Source organism: Callithrix jacchus, chromosome 4 (genome assembly GCF_049354715.1).
Source record: "Callithrix jacchus isolate 240 chromosome 4, calJac240_pri, whole genome shotgun sequence".
Taxonomy (NCBI): Eukaryota; Metazoa; Chordata; class Mammalia; order Primates; family Cebidae; genus Callithrix; species Callithrix jacchus.
In genome coordinates, this window is record NC_133505.1 from 161,178,267 (window position 1) to 161,201,474 (window position 23,208).

Below are 23,208 nucleotides of genomic sequence, written 5' to 3' on the forward strand. Positions count from 1 at the left end.
GAAAAAGAGCTAACCTGCCAGCTAAGACCTCCAAAGCAATTAACTCATTACACGGCGGAACTACGACTCTTAGCTCTCCCCACAATCTGGGGAGTAAGAGGGGGTGCTGCCATCCACTTCCTGGGCATAAAGCCAGCTCAAGACAAGAGTAAACAGGCAGGGCTGGCTCACCCCTCGTACACAGCTCCCTCCTCATCATTAGAGCCCTACAGGAGAGACCTCCCCTGCCCATCCCCCACCCTCCTGGTGCGCTGAACACCCTGTGGGTCCCGAACCACAAACCTCCATCTCAAAAAAAAAAAAAGGAAGAAAGATTTGCTTGCTCTGTCATCAGGCTAGAGTGCAGTGGCATGATCTCGGCTCACTGTAATCTCCGCCTCCAGGGTTCAAGTGATTCTCCTGCCTCAGCCTCCCAAGTACCTGGAACTACAGGTGCTCATCCATGCCCTGCTAAGTTTTTTATTTTTAGTAGAGATGGGGTTTTACCATGTTGGCCTCGAACTCCTGACCTCAGGTGATCTACCACCTTGGCCTCCCAAAGTGCTGGGATTATAGGCGTGAGCCACCACACCCGACCGAAATACCAGATCTTCATGGCAGTTATCTTAGAGGTGGAGAGGAAAACAGCCTGACTGAGCTGGGCACATTGGCTCACACCTGTAATCCCAGCACTTTGGGAGGCTGAGGCCAGCAGAACAATTGAGGTCAGGAGTTCAAGATCAGCCTGGCCAACATGGTGAAATCTCATCACCACTAAAAATACAAAAATGAGGCAGGCATGGTGGCGGGTATCTGTAATTCCACCTACACAGGAGGCTAAGGCAGGAGAATCACTTGAACTGGGAGGTGGAGGTTGCAGTGAGCTGAGATTGTACCACTACATTCTAGCCTTGGTGACAGATTGAGACTCCATTTCAAAAAAAAAAAAAAAGCCAGCCTGACTGAATTCAGTCACAGTAATAATACGTGAGTGATTGATGGTGACTTTAATCACACCAGAGGCATTTTAAAGGGAAAATGTTTCCTGACTCCAACCTGGGACAACTCCAACCTGTACCTGGTGATGGAGTACGTGCCGGGTCGGGACGTGTTCTCCCACCTACGGTGCATCTTCATGGGCTCAATTCCAGGCAGTTGAGCAAACTCAACAATTCCAGCGGTGTGAGAAAGAACATTTTGGAGTAGGGGCCTTCATTTCTGCCTAGGAAGATACCTCAGAAAACTACCCTCGTGCGATTTCACTTTGCAGATGCTTCTCCTGCTCTTCCATTTCTAATCCATAAAACCCCAAAATTCTTGGAAGGATTTATTTTGATTTTTTTTAACAATAGTGCCCTGCTGGTAAGAGCCATGATAGTCACTTGCTAATCTGAAAACACCTTGCACTTTCTTTTTTCACTAGCTTTCGTGTATGACGCATAACAGAAATATTTCAATTACAGGTGACTAAGAGTAAGAAAAATATACAACTATATTTAAAATACTTAAATTAACAAGATAGTACTTTTCCATTCTAACAAAATATCATACATTCAGTTTAAACAAGAGTTAATATCCAGACACACATTTTCAAAATACCTGATGCTAGTTGAAAATTAGCGACCATGAGGCTTTCCAAGATATTTCTAATCAGCAAATCGTGTACAGTTTTGAAGAACTGCACATACTATGCCGGAAGACAGAATACACTGAACAGGTCAAAATGCAAACTGATAGACCTTTCATAAACCTAAATCTTGTTGTTTCACTTTTCTAAATGATACTTTGGCTGTCAGCGAATCTAATAGCTTCTTTTTCCTTAAAAACAATAATATATAAAACAACAACACCCCACACAAATAACCACAAACTTCTTTGTGTGAAATAAGCCCTATCAAAATGTGTTCATGTGTTTCGGTACCAACTGATCTATACTAAGACTGTCATGAAGAAGGTATTGAACAAGTGTAACAGGCTACACTTAACATCTGCCTCAAAGGAGAATCAGACACTTGCCACATTATTGCAAAGTCAAAGCTGCTACACTTACGAATATGGTATATAGCTTAAAAAAAAATCAAATCAAAAATGTTTTCTCACTGGCTTTTTCAGATAAAGAAGTTGGACCACAAACCAATATATTTGTGTGAAAACAGCCACTAATTTCAGTCCCCTCAGTCCCTCAAAGAGGAACAACGCTACCAGTCAACAGTCCGTCACAATGACCGCGTCTCTGGCCAGGACTGCCATTTCTAGGGTGTCTCTCCACGTTCTGTCTCTGGGGAAGCGAGACAAGGCTCCAGTCATTCCCCTCCTTGTGTCTTCACAAGCCAGCACCTAAGATCCTCTGAATTTGTTCCCATCGAATCCTGCAAACTTCCAAGAAGGGCAGTAGATAACTTTTAAAAAAAGAAAGAAAGAAAGAAATAGCATAAGGTCACTACATAATACTGTGCCTGGAACGGGAAGAGGCTGTCCGCTGTAAAAGCAAGGCACTTGGAGCAGGAGCCAGGCGGGTGGCCTGAGCAGGGTCCCTCTCAGTGAGTCAACAGTTTCAGGCGTGTAAACCAGCTGACCAGGAGGGACGGCTCTGTGGACTTTGTGGCTGAGGAGCCAGATTTCTTTTTGGTCCCTTCCTCCTGGAATGGGATTGTGGCGCTGCTGTGGAGATCTGAATTGATGTAGCACCTGCTTCCTCGGATGTAGTCCGCACCTCGGACCAAATGCCGCTCGGTCGTGGGTCTGGAGAACCGGTAATGGGGAGAAGAGCTCTCTTCGATGATCGGAGGAATCCGCTCATTACTGAAATACCGGCAAAGGGCGTCTTCCCCTGTTTCCAGACAAAATCCATTAAAATCACAATCCCAGCCGGTAGTGGTAGCTCACAGCTATAATCCCAGCACTTTGGGAGACCAAGACCAGTGGATTGCAAGGTCAAGAGATGGAGACCATCCGGGCCAGCATGGTGAAACCCTGTCTCTACTAAAAATACAAAAATTAGCTGGGCATGGTAGCACGTACCTGTAATCCCAGCTACTCAGGAGGCCGAGGCAGAAGAATCTCTTGAACCAAGGAGGCGGAGGTTGCAGTGAGCTGAGATCGCCCCACTGCACTCCAGCCTGGCAACAGGGCAAGACTCCATCTCAAAAATCAATCAATCACAATCCCCTGCACAGTGCTCTTTTGAGGGCCCTCAGCCTGCCCAGACTTCTGCCACTACCCTGAAAGTGGGCACCATACCCTGCTCTCCTCCCTGGATTGGCCACAGGTCCCACACGTGGCTGGGCCCACCAGTGGGTGCTCTAGAAGCAAAAATGGAAAAGGTCCCTCATACTTCAGGCTGCTTTAGCGCCTGAGACGTAACACAAGGGGCTCCTTTAATGGTTGGGTATCAAAGACTTTAATGCCCTGCAATGCCTGAACAAGAATTGTTTATGTACTCTAAAATGCCAGGCATTAAAGTCGGGCATTCAGGGACATTCCTGAACAAGGAAAAGAGTGATCCTGCCCTAAAGGCCAGTAGACCCCCTGGATAGGGGTGGAATGTTAAGAAACTGAATAGAAACTGAAAATACAGGACACTTTGGTAACATGTAGCATCTCTGTAAAGCAGCAATTCTATACCCCAAAATGTACAAAGATCTATGGACAAAGATGCTTAGTAAAACATTTATTTTTATGCTTATTTTTATTTTTGAGACAGGATCTCGCTCTGCCGTTCAGGCTGGAGTGTAGTGGTGACATCGCAGTTCATTGCCGCCTCCACCTCTCAGGCTCCAGAGATCCTCCTACCTCAGCCTCCCACATAGCTGGGACTACAGGTACATGCCACCCCACCCAGCTGGTCTTGAAATCCTGAGCTCAAATGATCTGCCCACCTCAATATCCTAAAGTACTGGATTTTAGGCATGAGCCGCCACACCCTGGCTACCAAAAAAAAAAAAAAAACCAGAACAAAAATAACCTAAATTTCCAACAGTGGCACATTGAAGAAATAAATAGGCACTAGAGCCATAAGACTGCATAGTAATACAGCTTTATTCTTTTTTAATATGGTCTGGGTAATATTCATTTTGCACAGTGTTATTAAATATTTGCTTCTCCCATTTTGCACATTTTTCTAAGTATATAAATGTAATTATAGGGACAACTGGAAGTCACAAAAAACATTCACATGATTATTTCTTAGGATGGAGAAGCTGAGTTTTATTTTCTCATGCTTTCCACGTTTTTCAATGTGCTTGGAATACAATGTGTAAAAGGGGAAAAGTCACATCTAAAAAGTGCCCATTGTCAAAAAGCCACATATTGAACAAGTCTATTTATATGAAATATACAGAACAGGCAAATCCAGAAAGTAGATGAGTGCCTGCCAGGGGCTGAAGAAGGATGGAATTGGGGGTGATGCTAAAAGGTACAAGGTTTCTTTTTGGAGTGACAAAAGTGGTCTGGAATAGTGGTAACTGCTGCCCGACTCTGTGAATGTACTAAAACCCACCTAATTGTACATTTGAAAAGGCTAAACTTTATGCAATGAGTCATATCCCAATAAAACTGTTATTTTTTTAAGTGGCTGTTTGTAGATAGATACCTTTATTCCAAGATAATCATGCAAGAAAAATGTGGAAGGAGAAGTGGGGGGGAGAAGTATTCTTCCATTTCCCAATTTCACACAGCCCAATCACTACATTTCATCTCTCCAAGTAAAAAAGAAATAAAAGGCTCAATCCGGGCTCAGAAGAAGGGCAAGGAAGATGTTACCGTGTCTAAATCTAAACCAAGGACAGCCCTGCCACCTGCTGACTGCTACACGATACTCACATGTTAACTAAGGGTATCTGGAATGGTACCCAGGCATCATTCCCTTTTTCACTTTAGCATAATCCAGGCAATATGGGTACTCAGGTGACAAACTTAACCAAGTGTCTAGAAAGGGTCAGGGGTCAATCAATCCCTTTGGAAGGTTAGGCCTCCATAATTTTTTCTTCTTCCTTTGCTAGCTAAAGCCTACTGTACTTTAACTTTTCACCAGCTCTTTGTTTCAACAACTGCAAAAACAATGTTATAACGTTCTGCCAATGATGATAATGAAGTGCAGTCAGGCAAAAAAATGAGAATGTTTCAAAACATTTCACTCAGGACTAGTATAGTAACCAGTGACTTTGATTACAGGGTGAATTAAACACAAATTTCTTTTCAAATTGTAATTACCTTCTAACACAAGAAGGACTTGGGGAAAAAAAAAACAACCCTATGTTTGTTCACCAGAAATTAAACAGACTCCAAAAATAAAAGTCACAAAATTGAGAATAAGATTGTTTAATACAAGCTGAGCATGGCGGCACATGTCTATAACACCAGCTACGCAGGAAACTTAAGTGGGAGGATCACTTGAACCCAGTAGTTCAAGGCCTGCCTGGGCAACATAGTAAGATTCTATCTCAATTTTAAAAAATAAATTTTAAAAAAGATTAATGAATAATTTTTTTCTGTTTATTAAAAAAATTAGACTTGGCCAGGTGCGGTGGCTCACGTCTATAATCCCAGTACTTTAGGAGGCCAAGGTGGGTGGATCACAAGGTCAAGAGATCGAGACCATCCTTGCCAACATGTTGAAACCCTGTCTCTATTAAAAATACAAAAAATTAGCCAGGCGTGGTGGCACGTGCCTGTAGTCCCAGCTACTCAGGAGGCTGAGGCAGAAGAATTGCTTGAACCCAGGAGGCAGAGGTTGCAGTGAGCTGAGATTGCACCACTGCTCTGTTGCTCCATTTCATTCCAGCCAGGAAACAGAGCAAGACTCCATCTCAAAAAAAAAAAAAATTAGATCTTTGGCTGGGTATGGTGGCACATGCTTCTAATTCCAGCACTTTGGCAGGCTGAGGCAGGAAGATCACTAGTTTGAAACAAACCTGGACAACATATTGAGACCCCATCTCAACCAATTAAAAAAAAATTTGCCAGGTGTGACATCATGCATCTGTAGTACCTGCCACTCAGGAGGCTGAGGCAGAAGGATCACTTGAGCCCAGGAGTTCAAGGCTGCAGTGATCCTACCACTGCACTACTGCCTGTGTAACAGAGCAAGGCCCTGCCTCTAAAAAATAAATGAATAAATAAAAATTAGACCATTAAAGTCTACAGCCTTTTTATAGCACTCAGTGCTAATTAGGATATTTACTATCACTAACTAGATTATGTAATTTTGCATTCTAGAAATAAGTAGGCTCTTAAAAGACCTTCAGCAGCCCTGATTTTATAGATGAGAAAGCAGGACTCGGAAAGGCCAAGTACTCAATCTAGCTATTGTAACACGTTTAGAAACAGAGCTAAAACCAGGCCCTGGGTCTGTTCACTCCCCATTTGCTGTTCCTTGGTTTGCTTGGATTAAACGTACCTTTCCTGCCATGACCTCGAGGTCTGGCGAAAGGGTCCACGATCCCCATCCAGTTCCCATCAGCCGGCATGGACAAAGGCCTAGGCTTGCCTTCAGAGGGAAGAGAAGGATGGTGACAAGTCTGATGAGTGCTGAACTTTAGTGAGTCCTTCAACTTAGACCCCACAATATCACACCCAATTGGACAGAAGCAATAACACATTTTAAAATAAGAGAAGTATTTTAAAGCACTGTATTTCCACAGCAGGCAATTAAGATAGAGGCACGTTAAACTTGAGCCTGTGGGTCTACAGAGCAAAGCCACTCCAAAGCTAAAGCCCGGGCACGGAAAGCTGAAATTGTAACATGATCTCACCCAGTCGGGCTTTGATGCCAGGCAGAGTAATGACTCAACAAGGATCCACTTAAGAGAGATGAATAAAGGTCTCATACTTAGAATTTCATTGAGGTTTATGTTTTCCTCAGATTACTCTTAAAGTCTGCCAAATTCATCCAACAGTTCTAACTAAGGCAGGGGGCGGGGAAGAGAAGTCAAGGCCCAAGGCAGAACAAAACAAACTCTCGAAACTTACCATAAGATGGTGTTTTCTCTCTCATTTTTGTGGGCAGAACGTTGGTTTCCACCAAATACCCAGGCAACCGATCTGAGTCGGCAATGGTAAATCTCCGTCTCTGGCTTTCCTGGTCCAAGAAGGAATTCGGGGACTCTGAACCCTTAGGACCAGGCAATGGTTGTTTGGACTTACTGGACCCTCCATAAACAAAACTCCCATTCTCATCCCTGGAAGATAATATGGGCAATAATTAAGTTGTTTACAAAGATGTTCTCATACTGAAGAATTCCAGCAGTCGTGCTACCTCCAGCACACAGAAGATAATTTAAATTCTCTTTTCCCACTGGAGGAAAAGCGTTCCGTTTTTCAACCCCAGTTGTCACTCACATACATAGAGATCCATTAAATAAGAGCAAAATACCATGACATGATGAAATAAGAGTAAATGCAGGCCGGGCACGGTGGCTCACACCTATAATCCCAGCACTTTGGGAGGCTGAGGCAGGTGGATCATCTGAGGTCAGGAGTTTGAAACCAACCTGACCAATAAGATGAAACCCTATCTCTACTAAAAATATAAAAATTAGCTGGGTGGTAGGTGCCTGTAGTCCCAGCTACTCGGAGGCTCAGAAAGGAGAACTGCTTGACCCGGGAAGTGGAAGTCTCAGTGAGCCAAGACCATGCCACTGCATGCCAGCCTGGGCACAGAGCAAGACTCTGTTTCAAAAAATAAAAAAACATAGGAGTAAATGCAGGGTTTTAAAATATATATCTAAACAAATATACTTTTGAAAAGACAGCTCTAGCTTTCCTGTGCTTCTGTGCTATAGGTGAATCTCCTGTTTACTTCAGCAATCACACATTAAGGTATGTTCTATTGAACCATGTTGCTCATGCCAAGAGTTGTATCTTTGCCAAAATCCAGCAAAAAAGACTCTTGATGTATAATGAAGTTGTTAGATTTGAAAACCATGTCAAAAGACACAAAGGAACCTTTATAGTAACCAACAAAGAGTGGTTCTTTTCTGAACTAAATACTGTAAAAACCAGCAAAAGTTGGATCACTGATTCCATCCTAACTCTAGCTACATGTCAGTTCAAAGTATAGGATTAACTTGAGTCCAAGCTACCAGCTGATTAGTTGTTTTACACTTAGTAAATTCCATTAGGTGAATCAGGACAAAAACTACTAGACAAATATAGAATCAACTGAGTCCCAAAGGAATCCACTAATCAGCCACGCCTGTGTGTGGTATTCCCAGGTAAGCTGGCACCCACCCACCCCTCCCACCCACAAATACATGTCCTTCCATAACTTTAAACCTGGCATATAACTCCCCACTCACAAAACTCTCATGACTCATTTCTCCGTAATCCATTCACATTTTTTATTCCTCAGAAAGTCCCTCACGAGTGGTGTGTGTGCACTCTCAAAATCATCTCCCCAAGTGGTTTAATCCAGTTCTCGTTCTAGCTCCAGGTTCCTTTATCTCTCACTATGTATACACTACCCCTTTGCTTGCCATAACTCCAGCAACCCAGACAAGAACATTCTGGATCAAGGGAGAGCATCTTCTTCCAGTTTCAGATAGAACAATCCACATATTAGTCATCAGTGGAGCCCCGTGCTCTCTATGTGCAGAGGCAAAGACTACCTCTAACTTTAAACACACTTAAGATCCTGCAAACCAGAATGCCCCGATCACCTGAGGTACAATCTCTACACGCTGTAGTAAGTTCTGTGTAAACCAACACTCAAGGAAGAGGAAAACAATGTTCAATCTCTGCACCCAATACAGAAGAAACACAATGAAGCAAATAACACAGCTTCAAATGAAAACCAACAAACAAAAAACTCCAAGATTAAGTAAAATGTCACTGTAATAAAATCCAGCCTGGACTTCATTTGAATTGTTGAATAAGCCCCTAGCTGTTCTGTAGGGGCAAGGACTGAGTCTGTTTTGTGTCAGATGGTAACCCAGACCCAATACTCTCAGAACATATATGTTGAATATATGAGCCAGATTGTCTAGTTTTAGCAACATACATAAACATGTGAGTTGCTAAAAACAAGCCTAGATCACACCTAAATCATCCCATACACTATATACCACCCTCATTACACTGGACAGTATTTAAGTTAGCCATGAAGAAAGGAACTATCTTTAAGAATTTATGGTACACACACACAAATATGAAATGTTAACACCTACACTCACATGGATTTGGGATTCTTTGGTTTTGGCTTTCTGTTTTTGTGACCAGGTCTCACTCTGTTGTCCAGGCTTGAGTACATGGTTTGATCATGGTATATTTCAGCCTCAACCTCCTGGGTTCAAGTGATCTTCCACCTCAGCCTCCTGAATAGCTAGAATCACAAGTGCACACAACCACACCCAGCTAATTTTTAAATTTTTTTGTAGAGACGGGGCCTCACTATGTTCCTTAGGCTGGTCTTGAACTTCTGGTCTCAAGCAATCCTCCTGACCCAGCCTTCCAAAGTGCTGGAATTATCGGCATGAGCCATCATACCTGGCCACATAGGATTTTTTTTTTTTAAAGTTCTGTGAAGAACACATCTTTCTCAGCAAAATCAAGCTGTGACTCTCATTAATCTCACAGAAATACTCATTATCTACCCCCACAAGATGAATTTACCATGGATTTAATGAAATTTAACCCTCAGGGTCCCCTCAACAGACTCTTCCAAAGCCCCAGGAAAACACATGTTTTCATTCACTTTTCAAAAGTAAGGTTTAATGAAATTTAACCCTCAGGGTCCCCTCAACAGACTCTTCCAAAGCCCCAGGAAAACACATGTTTTCATTCACTTTTCAAAAGTAAGGTATTGCTATATCCTTTTCTGAGACAGGATCTAGCTCTGTCTCCCAGGCTAGAGTGCAATGGCACAAACTCTCCTCACTGCAATCTCCACCTCCTGGACTCAAGCGATTTTCCTGCCTCAGTCTCCTGAGTAACTGGGACTATAGGCATCTGCTACCACACTCGGCTAATTTTTGTATTTTTTTGTAGAGATAGTTTCACCATGTTGCCCAGGCTAGTCTTGAACTGAGCTCAAGTGATCTGCGTGCCTCAGCCTCCCAAAGTTCTGGGATTACAGGTGTGAGCCACCACACCTGGCTGATATTGCCATATTCTTTTCTCAAAAGGGCCCTCCTCACCAAACAGAACATAGATCTGTCCCTATACTTTTATAAAGTAAGGCTGACCATACTTTTAACAGACGTCCAAGATTCAGCCCCATCACCCTGCAGCTCAGCAACTTCCTCTCTCAAGATCCTCTTTTCACACCACCATTGACAAACTACACCAACAGGAGACAAGCATACCATAACAATGGACAGCAACATACCGGGGAGAGTAGGGAACAGCTGGCGGAGGAGGAATATAAAGATCCAGGATGGCTGACTTCTCCTTCTTCAGCGAGGTATCCATAGTGCTTTCAGGGGACTGGGTTGTCGTGGGTGGAGGTGAGGTCTGAAACAGGAGCAACACAGCAGTGCAAAGAGTGGAGGTCAATTTGGAGATGATTCTTGGTGTTCATTTCCCCTCCCCCAAACCAATGACATTCCCATGTCTGAACAGGGACTGAGGTCATTCATGTGTTTATGGATATTAGCAATATTTAACTTCTATTCCTCTATGAAACCCTTAGAATTAGCTGAGGGATATGAAAGACGATATATAGTGGCATGAAGCAGAGTTTTTGGAGCCAGGTGCCAGGGTTATGATTCTAGCTCTGAGCAAAATTACTTAAACATCTGTGGCCTTCCTTTCCCCTTCTGTAAAGGAGCGATACTGACAAAATCTCTTGCATAGAGCTGCAGTGAGAATCAGATGAGTTAGTTTATAAAAATTACTAGCAAGGCCGGGCACAGTGGTTCATGCCTGTTATCCCAGCACTTTGGGAGGCCAAGGTGGGTGGATTTCTTGAGCTCAGAACTTCAAGACCAGCCTGGGCAACATGGTAAAGCCCCATCCCTACAAAAAAAAAAAAAAAAAGGCAGAGATTGCAGTGAGCCGAGTTTGTGCCACTGCACTCCAGCCTGGGAGACAAAGTGAGACTCCCATCTCAAAAACGAAAACAAAACAAAAGAAAACAGAAAACAAAACAGTTATTAAGACTAGCCAGAGTCCCATCCAGAGTTCCAAGCAATATTCCTAGTCAACAGTAGCACTACTACTGACTTTTTTCTTTTCCTCTTTTTTTTTTTTTTTTTTTTTTTTAGAGACAGAGTCTCTCTCATTACCCAGGCTGGAGTGCAGAGGTACACTCTTAGTTCACTGCAAACTCTGCCTCCTGGGCTCAAGCAATCCTCCCATCTCAGCATCCCAAGTAGCTAGGATTACAGGTACATGCCACCATGCCCAGCTAATTTCTGTATTTTTAGTAGAGATGGGGTTTCACCATGTTAGCCAGGCTGGTCAAAACTCCTGACCTCAGGTGATTTGCCCACCTCAGCCTCCTAAATTGCTGGGATTAGGCGCATGAGCCACCCCGCTCAGCCCTTATTCTCTGTTTATTGTTGACCATGTCACACAATGCCTCTGTGCCCCATCTATAAAATGAGAATAAATAGGGATAAGAATAGTATCAAGATAGGGTGGCTGTGAGAATTCAGTAAGAGAACACGTGAATAACTTAGGACACTGCTTTCCCATAGTAAAGACACAACCTTACACCATTTATTTTAGAACTACATACACATATATGCACTCATATATACAAGTTAATCTTAATTTCATATCCACACAGCTGAATTTGAATATGATACTGGTCTCAAAGGACATAGTTTGTAATATCTTGTGTGAAAACTTCAATCTTACCTTCCTATAGTCTAACAATGACAGTGATTTCTCTGATTGGTAGAAAGAACAGCAAAGAAATCTTAGAAGGCAGCAAATACTTGGTGAAGGCCAGTGAGACTGTGCTAACCTCTAGGCAGACATAAAAACTACCCGTAGGCCAGGCATGTTGCCACACACCTGTAATAATCCCAGCACTTTGGGAGGCTGAGGCAGGTGGATCACTTGAGCTCAAGAGTTCGAGATCAGTCTGGGGAAAATAATGAAATCCTGTCTCTATTTAAGAAAAAAAAAAAAAAGCTACCTTCAACCCTACGCAGCCTGGTTGTGGTGGAAGAGCTCCCTGAAGTGAAGCTGTGAACTGATTCTAAGAATTGAAAGGACTGAATAGCCAGTGTAATGGAGCTAGACAGGGTCATCACAGAAGACAGTTTATTTTCAGGAGAGTTACCAAGTCACAGGGGCAGGGACTGAACTTACAGTCTTCCAAAGTAGAACTCCCATATTTTAAACCTTGGCCACTAATGCATAATCTGTCAATTCTAGTCAATGTGTAATTGATTGACATATCAACATGTCAATCTTGGACGGTATCTGAAAATATGAGGCCAGGATCCAGATTCTCCAAATATTAGAAGCAAAAGTAAACTAGAGCATTTCTACAAAATGGATACTCCCTGAAAACACACACATCGATAATTCCTTCTATATCAGTAATGCTCATTTACCAGGAGTGTGGCATCAACAGTGATGAGTGCCTTTTCTATGACAGGACAACAAACATGATGCTGAAAAAAGACTGAGAGCTCTCTTCTGGGAATGGTGGGTGCCCAGGCACAAAGAATAATGAAGAATAGAGCACAGGAAAACACCCAGGGCTGTTTTCAGAATATAAACTCTGGTAGACAAATACCTATGGAGTATTTGTCTACCAGAGTTTATATTCTGAAAATATCCTGAGCACATCACAAGAACACTTGGAAGCAAAGCTATAAAATGACATCTGCATTTTCATGGTAATTACTCCCCTGGGTCACAAACAAAATTAGGTGTTTGTCTCATCACCACCTCTTCCCCAAACTGCAGTTAGTGGAACTTGGCAGAAAAGTAGGCAAAACCAGAGAACATCGCAGAGTGTCCCTTCTCAAGTGAATTTCCAGAAGCAAAGGGACTGACACTAGCCTGTACTTTAAAAATTATTTTCACTCATGTTCTGAACATATCATGTGAATTTTCCTCTATCACCTCTAACTCAGTTGTGCTCAAAATACCTGACATCTCTTCCTTCCAAATGGCCTCTTTTCTGACTTTCCAATTTTTGTCACCACTCAGGTTCCCTGCCATATTGCGCACCTGCTTTTCCTTGGCCTTGTTGGTCCTTCTCACCCTTACCCCAAAACCTTTTCTAACAGTCAACACTATCAATGAGAAGAGCATGGCTTAGAATGATTATATACCTTGGCTAAGGGTCCCTCAACAGCTAGTAAGTGGCAGAGCTGGGATTTGAACCCAAGTGGTTCAACTCAGAGGCCATATTCATTACCACCAGGCTGTGCTGCTTCCTGAGCCCTCCTGATGTCCTTCCCAGTGGCCTCTAGCATTCCTAGTCTTTCACTGAATCACCCATCACCAGACTTGCCCAGGACTACATCACCCTGTATCTACCCTATACAATAGCCTTCCTTCTGGTGGTTCTTAATGTTTTGATATTGTTATGGCCTGAACTGTGTCCCCTAAATTTTCTATGCTCAAATTCTCACCCCCCAGTGCGCAGAATGTGACTGTATTTCAAGACAGGGTCTTCAAAGAGGTGATTAATTGAAAATGGAGGCCATTAGGGTGGGCTCAATCTGACATCACCAGTGTCCCATATGATTAAGACACAGACACATATGGAGGTAGGACCACACGAGGACAGAAGACCACCATTTGCATGCCAAGGGGAGAGTCCTCGGAATGAAGCCAACTCCACTGACACCTTGACTTTGTACTTCTACCATCCTGTATGGCAGCCCTAGCAAAGTAATAGAGTTATTAATATAAAAGCAGCTGTCAACCTGTCACCTGTGGAAGAAAGCCCATGTTCCCCAGCCTAGCATTCCATACCTCCACTACAGCCTCAGGCAACCAGTTCAACTTTATCTCCCTCCCTGAGCTCCAGACAGTCTGAGCTGCTCATTCCTTGTGGTAGAAGCTTTGGGACCCCCCTAGAGTCTCTCTACCACCACTACCGCTCCCTGCTGCTGGGAGTGTCAGCTGCTAAAGTGCATAGCTGCCCCTTCTTGGAATAATGACCCTCAGCTGACAGAGCTGCCTCACCCGAGCCAGGCCACCAGAGCCTGGAGTGGTGTGGCTCCACCAGGATGCTTGGTCCTGCATTACCAGGTCAAGGCTATGCTGCACCTGAGAGGCATCCTTGCTGCTTCCCCGTCATCATTCTCCCTCCCTTACCAGTTTTACATGGAGCACACGGCCTCAAAAATTGCTCTCATGAGAATGTACATCTCAGACTCTGCTCCAGGAAACCTGATCTAAGACACAGCCTCCTTCCCTGATGGTGGTCTATCTACCTTTTGTGGGCAAATATGTTTAAAGAATCGCATTCATCTCCTCTATGATACAGGCTCCCATCTGCCAATGAAAATCCCACCCTCCCTTCCAGGCTCCAAAGTGCTCTCACCTCACAGTCCATACCTCTCTTTCCTTCAGAACCCAACATTTATCTCATGAACCAATTAGCAGGCAAAGCTAGTACCTGGCAGGCACTCCGTCAATTACATATGAGGAATTAGCACCTCTGTAATATTAAGTATCATATTCTGAGAATTCCAAAAAAATCTAAGCAAGTTTAAATTTTACACAGACCAACGCAAACAGAAGCAGCTGGGGTAAAATCAATAGGCTCAGTTATGGGCAATGATTTTTTGGCTCTGACCCCAAAAGCGCAGGCAACAAAATCAAAAGCAGACAAGTGGGATTACATCAAATTAAAAAGCTTCTGCATAGCAAAGGAAATAATCGACAAAGCAAATTAGGGACAAGGTAATAACATAGAAAGTATCTGCAAACCATAAATCAGATAAGGGGTTAATATCCAAATTATATAAGGAGCTCAAAAGCAAAAAACACACACAAATAACCTGATTTACAAATGGGCAAAGGACCTGAATTGACATTACTCTGTCACTTCTTTTTGTTTGTTTTGGAGACAGGATCTCACTCCATAGCTCAAGGTGGATACAATGGTACATTCAAGGCTCTCAGTAGGCTCCCAGCCTCAAGCAATCCTCCTACCTCAGCCTCCCAAGTAGCTGGCACTTCAGTTATATGTCACCACACCCAAGTAGTTGATTAAAAAATTATTGTAGAGACATGGTCTTGCTTTGTTGCCCTGGCTGGTCTCAAACTCCTGGGCTCAAACAATCCTCCTGCCTTGGCCTCTCAAAGTGCTACGATTACACATGTGAGCCCCCACACCCAGCCCTGAGTTGACATGTCTCAAAAGGAGATAAACAAATGGCCAACAGAGATGTGAAAAAAATGTTCAACATCACTCATCGTCGGGGAAATGCAAATCAAAACCACAGTGAGGTAACAGCTGGCACCCGTTGGAAAGGCTACTATCAATAAACAAAAGATAAGTGATGATGAGGATGAGGAGACACAGAAACCCTAGTGCACAGCTGGTGGGAATGTAAATTAGTGGAGCCATTATGGAAAACACTATGGAGGTTCCCTGAAAAATTAACAAGCAGTCTCACTACTGGATATACATCTAAAGGAAATGAAATTAGTAGGCTCAGGAGATATCTGCACCCTCATGTTCACTGTAGCATTATTCAAAACAGCCCAGACATGGAATCAACCCAAGAGTCCATCAACAGGTGTGTGGATAAGGAAAATATATCCACAGTAGAATGCTACTCAGCCTTAGAAAAGAAGGAAATCCTTTCATGTGTGATAACAGGAATGAACCCGGAGGACACCGTGTTAAGTGAAATAAGCCAGGCACAGAAAGACAAATACCATGTGATCTCACTTATATGTGGAATCAGAAGGAAAAAAAATCGAACTCTTAGAAGCAGAGAGTAGAATGGTGGTTGCCAGAGGTTGGAAGGAGGGGGACTGGGGAATCCTAGTCAAAGAGTGCAAAGTCTCGGTTAGCCAGGAAGTGTAAGTTCAACAGATCTACTGTACAGCACGGTGTCTACAGTTAATAAAAATGTACTGCATGCTTGAAGATTGCTACATCGCTGTAACACCTTAGATTTTAAGTGTTCTCTCCACAAATAAATAAGTATGTGAGGTAATGGATATATTAATGAGCTTGACTTAGCCATTCTGAAACGTAAACATATTTTGAACCATTGTGTTGTTCAACATAAATATATACAATTTGTATCTGTCAATTAAAAAGTAAATTTTCAAATATGTTTGGTTATTATTTATAAACTGACTGTAATTATGTTCCCCTCTTGCCCTACCTTTACTGAGAGGTTTTGTTTGTTGGTTTTTGTTTTTGTTTTGAGACAGGGTCTCACTCTGTCACCCAGGCTGAAGTGCTGTGGCGTGATCTTGGCTTACTGCAACCTCCGCCTCCCAGGTTCAAGCGATTCTCCTGCCTCAGCCTCCCAAAATGCTGGGATTATAAGGTGTGAGCCACCACACCCGGCCTCTGAATTATTTATTTTTACCTCTCCTCTGTGACTCCTATAGGTATTTTCCAGTCCCTCGCCACACAAAGTTTCAAAATTGATGGCTTAAGACTACTGTTCTTCCATGCGGAGATATATAATAACATCAAAAATAGTTACAGATAAACCATAATCTCAATCTTCTAAAAGGGCATTATAAGGTTACTGCTTTTCATTCTTGGTTTTGGAAATAAACACTGAGGACCAATGGCCTAACAAGGAGTGTGACCAGCCCATGTGTCAGTGATAAGGGGGCATACTGTTTGAGAAGAGTTGAAATGAAGCTCACTTAAAGTCAGTGTGCCTTCTATTATCAGCACAGATTGGCAATGCTATGTAATGTCTAAATAATGGTGTGATACTGCTTCCCATGGGGTGGACTGCACTCCCCACCCCCACCCCTGCCTTGGTAAAGTGCTGCTGAAGACTCAACCCCATGTGGTCTCTCCAGGATTAGTGTTCAAACCGTATATAGTTATGTAAGTATGTGTTTGAAATGAGAGAGGAGGACTAGAAGGAACTTTCTGCAATGAAGAAAATGTCCATCTCCACACTGTCCTATACGGGAGTCACTAGCCATCTGGGACTATTCTGTACCTGAAATGTGGCTAGCAATCCTGAAGAGATGAACTTTTTTTTTGAGACAGAGTCTTGCTCTGTTGCTAGACTGGAGTGTAGTGGTGCTATCTCAGCTGACTGCAACCTCCACCTCCCGGGTTCAAGCAATTCTCCTGCCTCAGCCTCCTGAGTAGCTGGGACTACAGGTACACACCATCACACTCAGCTAATTTTTGTATTTTTAGTAGAGACAGAGTTTTACCATGTTAGCCAGGTTGGTCTCGATCTCTTGACCTCATGATCTGCCTGCCATGGCCTCTCTGAACTTTTAATTTCATTTCATTCTGTAAATAGTCACCTATGGCTACTGGCTACCACACTGCTCCATGTACATCTAGAATTTATACTTTCACATAGGCGGGATTATAGGATAATTACATACAAACTCCTGAAACCAACCAATCACTTTCAAATTTTCGTCTTTTTTGGTTGGAGACAAATCAGATACTCAGCATTGTTCAGGTGCTGATGCTAAATGGAGTTTACAGTTAATCCCAGATACCTGTACGAGAGGCGGCTTCCACCGCAGGTTTTTCAGTGGGGCAGGAGTGAAGTTGAAAGACCCGGTGGGGCGCTTCTTCAGCAGTAACACAACTCCTGTGGGATTCTCTCTCAATTTCTTCACCAGATTTTTCAGCTGCCATCCCACCTTCAAAGAAAATGGGGAGGGGAGACTTGCTCATGAATAACGAAAAACCGAACCTATGAATTTATCTTAGGCAATCAGAGCTATGAGCAAATACACAGAGACAAAATAGACAGGCACAAATATGTTCATGTTCTCATGACATAAAAGAATGAAAAATAGGATATAAACAGCAAATTTTGAAAATTTAGACAAAATGGTTTTAGATGTAATTAAAAGTTCTAAGGAGGGAAATGAAGTCTCAACAAACAAACTCACCACAGTTTGCTGATTAACTTGAATGACTTCATCACCAGCATGAATCTTCTGCGATCTGTCTGCAGGAGACTGTAGAGAATCAAAACAACCTGACTTAACTCCTTTAAACCTTCTATTTCTTCTTTCTTCTGTAGAAAATTAGCAACTGAAATAGCATTTTCTCAGGAAAAATAAAACAATGTACTTTATTTCCTGTACTGAAACTACACAGTCTACAGGACCTTACACACGAATACTGTGTTATCCATTTCATTAGTGTCAGTTATAACTGATAAGCTGTCAGTTAGAACAGCCAGGTTCAGCTAATTTATCGGGGAGAGACTGGATATACGGTCTTTGTTTTGTTTTTAAGATGGAATCTCACTCTGTCACCCAGGCTGGAGTGCAATGGCGGGTCTCAGCTCACTGCAACCTCCACTTTTTGGGTTCAAGTGATTCACCCACCTTAGCCTCCCGAGTAGCTGAAATTACAGGCATGCGCCACCATGCCCAGCTACTTTTTTTAGTAGGCATGAGGTTTTACCATGTTGGTCAGGCTGGTCTTGAAAGCCCAACCTCAGGTGATCTACCCACCTTGGTCTTCCAAAGTCCTGGGATTACAGGCATGAGCCACCACAGCCGGCCTGGACATATTGTCAAAATGATTGGCTGATAAAAGCTATTGGTTCATCTACACTACGTGTGGTGGCTCATGCCTGTGATCCCAGCACTTTGGGAGGCCAAGGTGGGCAGATCACAAAGTCAGGAGATCAAGATCATCCTGGCTAACATGGTGAAATCCCATCTCTACATTAAAATACAAAATATTAGTTGGGCGTGGTAGCACACACCTGTAGTCCCAGCTACTTGGGAGCCTGAGGCAGGGGAATCACTTGAACCCAGGAGGCAGAGGTTGCAGTGAGCCGAGATCGAGCCACTGCACTCAGCCTGGGTGAAAGAGTGAGACTCCATTTCAAAAAAATAAAAAGAAAAGAAAAAGAAAGCTATGGTTCATCTAAAAAATTCTTATGTATGTCCTTATCAAAATTAATCTCATAAAAACTGACCAACTGGCCGGGCGCGGTGACTCACGCCTGTAATCCCAGCACCTTGGGAGGCCGAGGCAGGTGGATCACGAGGTCAGGAGATCGAGGCCGTCCTGGTCAACAAGGTGAAACCCCGTCTCTACTAAAAACACAAAAATTAGCTGGGCATGGTGGTGCGTGCCTGTAATCCCAGCTACTCAGGAGGCTGAGGCAGGAGAATTGCCTGGACCCAGGAGGCGGAGGTTGTGGTGAGCCGAGATGGCACCATTGCACTCCAGCCTGGGTAACAAGAGCGAAACTCCGTCTCAAAAAAAAAAATTGACCAACTATTCAACATGGAAAATCACCCTTGTAACTCTGTCATCTCATTTCCTTATTAAAACTAAACCTTGTTCTCATTCCATCTTCTCTTACCTATTATTGCAATGTTGTTAAAATAGAAAGTTGGTGGCAACAGAAATTGCTTTAAAGAAAATGAATTTAGTTTTCATTTCCAGATTACATTAAAAAATGAGTTTTCAGTATCAAACCAAAATCCAGACTTGTTTTCCTTCAAATAATGCCTGGTTATTAATTCACCACCACCACAACAAATATATATATAAAGGGATATAATCCATTTGTCAAATATTTTGCTCACGATGTTCTTGTTCATATAAGCAACCTAGAACTCTTTGTGTTGAGGGAATCTCATGTATGACTGAGAAAAGAAGAAAGGATAAGCCTTGGATTTCAAATTCTAGTCAAACAGAGTATGTAATTTTCTAACTTACATAACAGGCTGAATCTTCAAACAATTTCCAACTATCCAAAAAATAGCAACTTCGAACACAGGGAAAGGGACAGCAATGAGACCCAAGACACACTGGCTGAAGTTTCTCTAAACTGCTGTGACAGGCTCAACCAGAAATTAACATGCAGCCCTACACTGTAGAGATATTCCCTTTGATTATATCCGGACGCCACACAAGGCTCGGGTAACTGTGACAGTTATTTGTGAAAACATTTAACCTGCTCCCATAACCGGCAGTGCTCACCTGAGAGACCAGCCCATGTTCATCTCAAGTTTCCTGCATCACTTAAAAAAATGAATTTATCTATGTTCCTTTTTGTCCCTGTGTGTCAGATGCTTAACCTACAGTTAAAGGCCTACTTTGGTAATTTTGATCCTAATCGGTCCAGTCCGGTTAATCTTCCTGGGTAAGGGATTCATTTAAGATAAGCTTCACTTTACAAAAGATAGCCCCAAAGCCAGGAAGTCCCTGTCTCTAGATGTGCGATCTTAAAAAACATCGACTGATGTCCTGAGTTGACTTCCCTTCCTCACGATCCTTCTGCATTCATTTCTCAAATGTCCAGTCAAGTGATTAAGAGTTGTGCTTGGCAGAACCCTGGTAAAGAGAGAGCTTGGTACCAAAATTCTCCCAGGGCAGCAGCTCTTGCCTATCTTCACCATGAGGAGGACTACTGGAAAATGATGCTTGTGCTGGTTTGCTGCAGAAGGGTCATGACCTAGAGAATAATGCACCCATTCTTCAGAGGCCAATCTAACTCCCACCTGATCTCAGGGGCGGAAGATAGAAGTATGGATGAGGTTGTTTTAGACTCCTATCAAGGTCTAAAATAACATCAAAAAAATGAAGATAGAGAAATATCAGACACTGCTGGTCTGGCTTTGGAATGATCCTAGTCTTTCAGGTAACCTTCAAAGAAGTGGACTGAAAGCCTGAGATGGCTGCTGGCATTGCTTCAGCCTCAGGTTCAAGATTGAAGAATATGGATGTAATTCACTTGTGAAAACAATGGGTGATTTTCATCGACTGCCACACGATTAGGCTTTCATTAAAACATTCTGGTGGAGTCTCTGTCACCCTAGCTGGAGTGCAATGGCGGATCTCAGCTGAAAGCAACCTCGCTTTCTGGGTTCAAGTGAATCTCCCACCTCAGCATCCCCAGTAGCTGGGATTATAAGCATGCGCCACCACACCCAACTAATTTTTTCAGTGAGACAAAGTTTCCCCATGCTGGCCAGGTTAGTCTGGAACCTCAAACCTCAGCTGATCTGCCTGCCTCAGCCTCCCAAAGTAATGTCATAACAACCTTAAATGATAGCCAACAGCTGATCTGGAGCTGGTACTTTTTACTGCCATTCAAGCATAAAATACCCAACATTAAGAATAAATATCCAGATTGAGCCTAGGAGAAATGGACTCACACCTAACTTCCTACGCTTGTCCAGAAGACTTAAGACTTACTTGGTCTAGAGTCTAGCACATTCCAAGTACTCAATAAATGTAAATTGAATGACTAAAGGAATGAGTGACATTTTCAAGTGGATTACCAGATGGAAGAAGACATGTTTTCTTTTTTGATCTCTAACAAGATGGTAGCCACCACTCCCTGAGATGGCTTCCATACCGTCCTGTATGGGAGCACCAGGACAGAACCTGAGTCTGTCAGCCAGTGTTAGAATTCTGGTAGAAATTCAGGGAATATATCATTAATGATATATGTTATTTCATTTAATTCAAAAGCAGCTTTGTTTAGTCTGTCACTGAACTCTTCTGTAAAAAGGGGGATAGTGTAAGAAGGAAACACTATGCCTTCTCCTTCTGATGGTAATTTTGTAGTGCTCCACGTGTGGATCCAAGATGGAAATTGCTTCAAGATGGCTCAACAGAGTCGAAAAACACACTGGTCCAGTTAGTCAGACAACATAATCATCAAATTGCTAGATAGCAAAACTTCAACTCTAAAAATTGAAACAATATTCACCATGTTTCTGATCTATACAAACAGACATGGCTGTGTTCTTATCATGGCTGAGCTGCAATGTACTGAGTCTCGATCAAGGATGAAGGAAGACTCAAGTGCTAGACCATGTGCCTTTTCTTCAACACCATCCCCAGCCTAAAGCAGAGCTTCCTCTGCTGTTACTGGCTAGGAGGTGACCTGGTATAAAAACTCCTAGCGACTCTCAGGGCTTCCTCACTGTAGTTCAACAGAGAATGCTAAAAGACACTACCATTTCCTACCCAATCATCTGCCAGAAGCATCCAGTGTATTTATAATTCATTGACTGCCTTAAGCAATATCATTTTCTCACTACAAAAATCAAGTGCTAATCACAGACACTTCACAGATCCTGCCATTTGCCTTTATCAAAAGATCTAGCAGCTGAAGCTCAAAATTAGACACATATTTCTATCAAACAGATTAGAAAAGCAGCTACTAAAATTACCCCTAATTTTAGAAATTATCTCCTCCTGCCTTAGCTGATGAAATAGGTTAATTCCCCAAATATATGCTTCTTTTACACAGACCCAGGGAAGCTATCCAAACATTTTTAGTTTCATATCAATGTCTTCCAAAAGCAAGACACATTGTAGATTGCAAGTAGAATGCATTCAGCTAGCTCTACTTCTCACAAATGCAAAATGTTTGAGGGGCTAAAGACAACCCTACTCATAGCAGAATTTCCAGAAGGAAGTACACAGTGTACAAACATTTCTCACAGTAGAAATAGACCTGCTTTTCCTATTCAAAGGATGGGGAGAGGGGACTCAATTTCAATATCATGCCAAATATTATTAAACACAAGTATAAAAATATGTTGTAAGAAAAATCCTGAATAGCTGCTTTGGAGACATACAAATTCCATTAAATCAAAAAAATTATATTTTATACATATGGCCACCAATCCCAATTCTTATAAGAGAGATTCTCAAAAACAAAAAGATCATTGCTTTTGTATTTATGGCTTAACATTTTCAGGGTGCAAAATGAATGATTAAGACAAGGGTAGGGGTAAAAACCAGGCAAGGTATATGAACAAGCGCAATAAAGGGCAATTTAAATAATAAATTAACAACAGCTGGTGACAGGCCATATTCTATCAACAAAATAAACAAAGCAGGCACCCATGCTGTCATCATAATCAAACAGCATGCACACATTTAAATTCAAAGTAATTTGTTTAAACACACAACAGCTTTTGCACTTAACGAATATACACTTACATTTTCTGTGGTTCCAGTAATCACGTGCAACCCATCATAGGTTGATTTGATGTACATGCCCTGGAGGGAGCCACAAATATATGAACTCATTACTCCAACGTTTAGAGATATAGCCCCAAGTGAGACTAAAACTTATAAAACATTAACAACAGTCCCCTCCAAACAATACTCATTTTCAAGCCTCCTGACAC

The 23,208-nt window shown here is 42.6% G+C and overlaps 1 protein-coding gene across 1 annotated transcript in view; it reads right to left on the minus strand.

The window, feature by feature from the left end:
- Positions 1-1,447: 1,447 nt before the first annotated feature.
- The window catches only part of CNKSR3 (CNKSR family member 3), a 111,335-nt gene continuing 89,574 nt past the window's right edge, over positions 1,448-23,208 (minus strand). The window contains exons 7-13 of the mRNA XM_008995290.4: positions 23,018-23,077; positions 17,974-18,042; positions 17,572-17,718; positions 10,304-10,428; positions 6,949-7,157; positions 6,377-6,466; positions 1,448-2,809 (exon numbers count right to left, since the gene is read on the minus strand). Of these exons, the coding sequence (XP_008993538.2) occupies positions 2,517-2,809; positions 6,377-6,466; positions 6,949-7,157; positions 10,304-10,428; positions 17,572-17,718; positions 17,974-18,042; positions 23,018-23,077 (993 nt within the window). The 3' untranslated portion in view covers positions 1,448-2,516. The remainder of the gene's footprint in view (positions 2,810-6,376; positions 6,467-6,948; positions 7,158-10,303; positions 10,429-17,571; positions 17,719-17,973; positions 18,043-23,017; positions 23,078-23,208) is intronic.